Below are 6,982 nucleotides of genomic sequence, written 5' to 3' on the forward strand. Positions count from 1 at the left end.
TAAAGAAATTCTACGTTTTAGCTACGAGAGGTAGATCCCGTGATAGCTGGGAAGAGGTGAAATTTTTCGCAACACCTACGCCATACATTTTTACGATGTATGATGATGCCTTAAAATTTTACGTTGTATGATAACGCCATCCTTTTTTACTTTGGATGTGAAAAAGGAAGAAAAGACCGGACATTTGTAAAGTCAGTACAGTAAAATGACAAACTTGTCTATGGGAGCTTATGTAAAGCACCACTACGGAACGTCTTAAGACACTCTTACAAAAAACGTCCAAAACGTATGCTTAGGGAAGGATGTAGACACCCAAATGTGTCTCCCCAAAACCAAACCCGGTGATGAACACCTTTCACGTCGGATCATAATCGAATGAAGTGAAAGTGGGAAAAGTCTAGTGTTGCGGTTGGTTTTTTTTTTTTTAATTCTTTTCTTTCACTCTATTTTTGAAAACCTATTTTATGAAAATAGCCAATACAGTTTAGTTTGGTCCATAGTAACGGTCCAATAATAATGTATTTGGATTGGGTTTGAAAAGAGCTTTCTAACGATATATTATAAGCCCAATTTCGATGAATAGTGAGGAAGTTATGACCAAATTACTAAACTGGGCCCAGTTTGATTTTTATGTGTGGACCAATGATCTAGAGGATGGCCTATTATGATTTATTATTCCTAATGCAATTAGGATTGATTATAATTTCTAGAATCTTCTAGAAGGTTCTTTTGAATCCTAATGTGATTAGCATTGATAATTGAGTTTTAAGAGTTTTATTTAGCATAAAGAAGTGTTTTAAAGGAAATTACAGTTTTACCCCTCGTATGCTTAAATTTTATCAAAATATGAAAATGCGTGGAAAAACTGTCTGCAGCGCCGCACTACAGGCCGTCGCTCGGCGACAGGCTCTGTCGTTTGGCGACAGGGGTGTGTGTGGCGACAGAGTCGTGTTTTATTCTTTTCGAAACTCTTATTCTTTTTTATCATACTCTGGCTGATTTTCGTTATAAATAGCCTCCTAAAACCTCCGTTTTTAATCATCAATTCTCACCAACTCTCATCTCTCTCTTTCTAAACCAACCTTTTTCACAAACAAAATTCCGCATTCACAAGATTTAGACACACCTAGCCAAGTTCGAAGTTTCCTTTTCCCTTGACGTGAAAGGTTTGATATTTCTGAGGGTTTGGTCCCAAATCCAGTCTAAACTTTCTTAATTCTTTCTTTCAATTATTTAATTTAATTGTTTGATTTTATTATTTTCCTTGAAGTTACTAACGTGTGTATCTTGTTATTAGAAAGAGATACGAGGAATTAAAGTAAGCGCTTTAATTGTTTCATTGATATTATGATATAGAAATCATGCTTAGATTGTTATTTTGATTCCTAGTATCATGTTAGGATGTTTTATTGCTTCCTAGTATCATGTTTAGGGTAATAACAAAAAGTTCTAATATGAAATATGCTTATTATGATGCTTCCTATTTTCTTTCCTAATATCATGTTAGTATCATGTTAGGGCTAAAGCTTTAATCTTTATTGTTTAGTGACATGGTAGGGTTTGTTATTAATCTTATTAGTATCATGCCTAGAATCTTGCTATTATTATGCTTTAGCGTTGATATGATTATTTTGATTATGATTATTATTATGTTGCTTGATTATATTTATTGTTATTGCTTGATCACACCTTTTTCGCATGTTTAAAGGGAATTGGTACATATAATCACGCTTAATAAGATAATTAATAATCTTGTTTAGGGTTAATATGATTATAATTCAAGTGATCGCCAATAATAGTTTTATTTGTGCATTAATAATCAACCAACATAGATTAAACAGGTTTAGGGTTAATCTATTGATTGCATGTTAGTCATAAAGTGCACATGAATACGAGTAGAATAAAGTAGAGGCCTATTATTAGGGCAGGTTCTTTCTGTTTTAGATTGGATTTGTATCTTCATCCCCGTACTTCCAGTCTTGGTTCCAAACCTATTGGAGTTGACGATCTCTTGGATCGTTAAGGAGTGTAACCTTCACCCTGTGAACGGTTTACAAGTTCCTAAAACTTGTTGGCGACTCTTTTGCTCTAGCTTCCTTCCCTTTGGACGCCACCATGCTTAAGTGTATGATCACAGTGAGGTTCAAGTTTGGGGTAATGCTTGAAATATTCCCCACAGTTTTTGGCGACTCCACTGGGGAGGATTTCTATTTTAATTCCTGAAATTTATTTTGACAATGATATAGAATGAGTGGATGAGACTCAAAAAGTTTTAAGTATTTCATGTGCGTAATTTTGATTAACATTATTGTCATATGCATAAAAAATATCTCATTGGAAAGACCATCCATAACGAGTTAAAAACATAGGATTTTTTACACGTAGGAAATTTGAGGAATATCTTTCACAACTAGAACCGAAATAATGCTGCGAAAAACTGGAAAATTTTACGAACACTGAAAGCTGCTTAGTCATGTAGGAACTGGCGTCTAGCAAACAGAGCCTGTCGCCAAAGATATGGCTGTGTCGCTGAGCGACAATTTTATCGCCAGGCGACAGGGCTATATCCCGGCGACAATCCCTGTTGGCTGGCGCTGCGTTCTTCCAATACGTAGCCAGAAATATGAGTTCTAATTTCGACCAATTCTAGCAGTGTTGGCTCGATTCTACTTCCTGATTGAGTTTTTCTCTTTTTTCTGAAACCCATATGTGTCTACATATGGACATAACCCTCTGGGAATTCATGCTCCATCTACCTAATTAAACGCTCTGAGAAACAAAGGGTACATCCGAGAATGTTGAATTCACCAAACCATGGAAGTGAGTTTTTTTTAACTCGCGGGGTCCCATCCACTCGCACCAACCCTTCCAAAGGTTAGGATTCCGCGCAGTGCATCCGAACTCATAACCATGGACCCTCTTTGACTGATCCATATCCCAAACTTTAGAGAACTAGAGCCATGGTTAGGTTGCAAACTCATTGCATCATATTGTGCCTACTTGACTAATTGTGCATTTATTTGATGCTCATACTCTATGTGTTTTTCCTAACTGTTTGTTTAACTTGTGTTTAAGCCTTAAATAAACTAATTAATGACTAAAAGGACTCTGCCTAATTAATTAATTAATTAATTTGAGTAATTAAAGTCTAATAATTTAATCAGAATTGACTTACTACGACTTTAGGCATGTCCCGTAGCGTAAAAATACTGAAAGTAGTCCCAGATTAATGCTCCAGTAATGGTGCAAAAATTTGGGCTGCACTGCCCCACGCTACAGTGCAACGCCGAGCGACAACACTGTCGCCTGGCGCTGCACTGCAGTGTGCGGCGACAGTCCTGTTGCTTTGGCGACAGTCCTGTTGCTTTGGCGACAGTTCAGGATTTTTCTCGAGTCATAACGACGAGTCTAATTCAACAGTTTGCTAATCAGTTCGATTATTTTGTTAATAACAGTACCCTTGTTTAGTCCTTAATTGAGTTAAGGCACTTAATCCCATGGTCTTACACAAGAGTCAAATCATGTCACTTGCACTCACAAATAAAGCACACACTTTTTATATGTCACCATGACCATGTCTTAGGTTCATGCAGGAGTCGTTTTCTGTCATTTGAGTGGGGGGTTCAATCCAATCCTATTCTCTTCCACATTCTCTTCCATGTTGAATAAAGCTTGAGTCAAAATAAATAATAAAAAAACTTATCCCTAATTTCCCTTTCCACAATACTTGGTCAAGGAGAGAAGGGCGATTAATCAAGGACAACACCTTTATTCAAGTTCAACTTTTTGATAAACCAGTCAGTCAAAAAAGAAAATCCAAGAAGATAATGGCAAGTCAAGAAGAAGTCAATGAGCTTAAGAAGCAAATGGATGACGTGACTGAGGTGTTGAAGGCTTTAACCCTCCAAGAACAAAATGTTTGCTCCGCTGACTCCATCCACGAGAGTCCTAGAGACATCGTGGTTGGCAATTGTAGCAACAATCACCAAATGGTCCTTGTGAGGGAATGTCACCCCCTGGCAGTCGGCAGCTGAGAACGTCATGTTCGGTGTTGGCAACTGAGGAGGTTGGACATCAGCATTGTTCACCTGATGGGTCAGAGCCATCAGGTGACGCTTACGCTCCCTTCGAGAAATGTCCCTCCGGAAATAACATGTATTGGGCAAATTTTTCCTCCGAAGTCTTATTGTTGCTATTCCGGGGGAAGTCCAGCTCTTGCCGAGAGTCTTTCTCAGACTTCTCAGCCCTTTTTTCTCGCAGTGATCCGCGATATTATTTTTCAAGTATCCCTTCCGGACCATATCCTCGATTTGGTCCTTCAGCTGGATGCATTCATCGGTGTTGTGTCTAGGTGACTCAAGGAATTCACACCAAAGGTTCTTATTTTTCTGCTGATACCACTGAGGAAGTGGTCTCGGCTTTCGGTAACTCTGCTCTCCTTTCATCACGCTGTAAATCTTGGTGCGCGGGAGGGTGAGCGGAGTGTAGGATTCATAACTGCCCAGGTAAGGTGCAGATTCTCCTTCTTTGGCTCGTTGGCTGAAGATTTTTCCGAGGCTTTCGCCTTTCATTTTGACTTCTGGCCTTGACCTTTAGTCAATTTTTGTTTTTGTTTCCCACCCCAAGTTTAAGGATGGGCTTTTGGTTTGTTCCACTCTTCAGCTCGGATGAATTTATCCGAAGCGTTCAGAGCTTCTCCAAGGTCTATGAGGGATGCATGACCATGAAGTCAAGGGACATTCCTGGCTGGGCCATTTTGCATGACAAAGACGGCCAGCCCCTGACCCAAATGGGAAACGTTGGATGACTCGTTGCTAAAACGAGTCAGATAGTCTCGGAGGCTTTCAGCCTCCCCTTGCTGCAGGCCCATGAGCTCTGCAGTCGTCTTCTCTCGGCATTTTGTCATAGAAAACTTACTTTTAAACTTGGTGGACAGATCGTCCCACCTGTTTCGGGGTTTTCTGATGTCCTGCGGGAGAGTTACAATTCCGAGACTGGAACCGGACGCCTGTACCTGCAAAATAACGGAGACTCCTGGGAGCTCCGCCTCCAACGGTCAAGTTAGTACCTGATTAAGGAGTAATTAATGCGGAAATTAAAGTGATTTGGTCTCTCTAGGTGAGAGTGTTTAATGTAGGTAATCTGCTTTGTTAGCGAGATCAGCCGGTTATTACTGTGTGTAATTAATGTGTTTTTTCCGTAATGTTTCTGTTCTGATTTTGTAATCCCCCTTAATGAGGATTAAGGGAGGTATTTATAACCTTGGGAAACGTGCCCATCCTAGGTTTAGGTTAACCTAGGGCCGGTTGGGCTTCCCTCGGAAGTTGGGCCTGGGTGGCCGGTTTCTCCATTAGGCATGGAGTATGCCACATGTCTTGACATAACAGGTCCAAGGTGGACGAATAAGCGCGTGCCACGTGGTAAGCCCTGACTGTTCCAACTGGGGGACACTTGGCAGGACCTGATTGGTCCACGTGGCGCATTCCGATTGGTGGGAGCAAAATCCCCTAATCATTTTCCCCTCACAGGTGGCACGTGATTGGTCACGTGTTACCAGTGACAGGTGTCGCACTGTAACAGGCGACGGCCTGCTACAGGTGTCAGTCGGCGAAAGGACGAGAGATTTTCCCGCCCAAATTTTGAATTCTGAAAGTGACCCTTCGCCTTCTCACTTTGCCTATATAAGGGAGAGTTGTCTTGAGTCATTTTCACACTTTGAGAACTTTTTGAGAACATTCGGACCCCTGAACTTGCTCTGACATTTTGGACCTTTTCTGCCTATCGCTTGTTCTGACAAGCCGACTGCACAGGATTTTCATAACTTCATCAACCGTCACTCGTTCAGGTAACTCAGTTCTCTTACTCTTAATTTTCTTTTTATTTTCTGAAATGGCACCACGGAAGCACACGACACGACCTAGGTTAGTGATCAGCCGGTCACCGGGGACGGCAGAATCTAGGACTAGGAGTGCCGCCTGCCCTTTTCCGGACCCATCTTTGCCCTTTATACAAAGTCCGACTGTATCTGTGTCTATGCAGAGTAGGATGGCCAGAACGAAAAAGACAGCTAGGATCTCAAATTCAGACGGCTCCTCCCACAGGGTGCCGCTTAGTGAAACATCTGACCAGGCGCCAGATGTGGAAGTGAAACAAGGCGGCCTGGATGCCGGCAATTCTGTGGGGGGAGTCATAGTGACCCCTTCCCATTTAACAGTTAACAAATCTGCTCCTTTTCAAAGAGAGGAGGCGGGCCCCTCCGGGAGAGGGGAGGAGTCGTCCTCTTCGGACTCGTCGGAGGACGATTCCGAGTCAAGCTCTTCTGGCCATGCTTCTTTGGGTACAGAAGAGAAAAACAGCCGCCTGCAAGAGGCGAGACTTTCTCACGCAGTTGAGAAGGGGGACAATTGGGCGGAACCATCCGCCTCTTACCGAGAGCTAAATACCCCCTACTACTGCACGGTACCTCGGGGCCGAATCACAGCCATGCAAGAGAAAGTGGAGAGCTTTATTGCAAACCACACCATGGGCCCCGATTTTATAGTGTTTGTGCCGGATCCAGAAGACACAGTCGTTTGGCCGGCTGGTTCCAGTTATGATAGCGCCTGCTTTGGCTGCTACGAGGCGGCCATCAAGGCAGGACTTCGCTTCCCATTACATCCGGCTGTTCAGCGGATTTTGGATGGGTATGAGTTGGGGTTATGGCAGTTAGCCCCAAACTCCTGGGTCAACGTACTCGGCTATGTGGCCGGGTGCGAACTGCACGGGGTGGAGCCGAGCTTCGAGGCTTTCGCCCATATGAACTATCTTAGCCGGACCCCTAAGACAGGCGGTACCGGCTGGTATCAATTGACAAGCCACAGGGGCTACCTCATGACAAGAGGTAAAGCAAACAAGTGGAAGGACTGGCGGAGCACCTTCCTCATCATTGAGAGTTCAGACATTGAGCTGAACAAGCGCTTCAATAGGTGGAACAGGAATCCGC

The 6,982-nt window shown here is 42.6% G+C and overlaps 1 protein-coding gene across 1 annotated transcript; it reads right to left on the bottom strand.

The window, feature by feature from the left end:
- Positions 1–3,896: 3,896 nt before the first annotated feature.
- Positions 3,897–4,571, bottom strand: LOC110683356. The gene has a single exon (XM_021859709.1). The coding sequence runs from the start codon at positions 4,569–4,571 to the stop codon at positions 3,897–3,899; it is 675 nt and encodes a 224-aa protein (XP_021715401.1).
- Positions 4,572–6,982: the final 2,411 nt, after the last annotated feature.

This window comes from Chenopodium quinoa, unplaced genomic scaffold (assembly GCF_001683475.1).
Source record: "Chenopodium quinoa cultivar QQ74 unplaced genomic scaffold, ASM168347v1, whole genome shotgun sequence".
Lineage (NCBI taxonomy): Eukaryota > Viridiplantae > Streptophyta > Magnoliopsida > Caryophyllales > Amaranthaceae > Chenopodium > Chenopodium quinoa.

Excerpts from the sequence above, each read along its gene's own strand:
- LOC110683356 (XM_021859709.1), bottom strand. The coding sequence starts at position 4,571 with ATGAAAGGCGAAAGCCTCGGAAAAATCTTCAGCCAACGAGCCAAAGAA.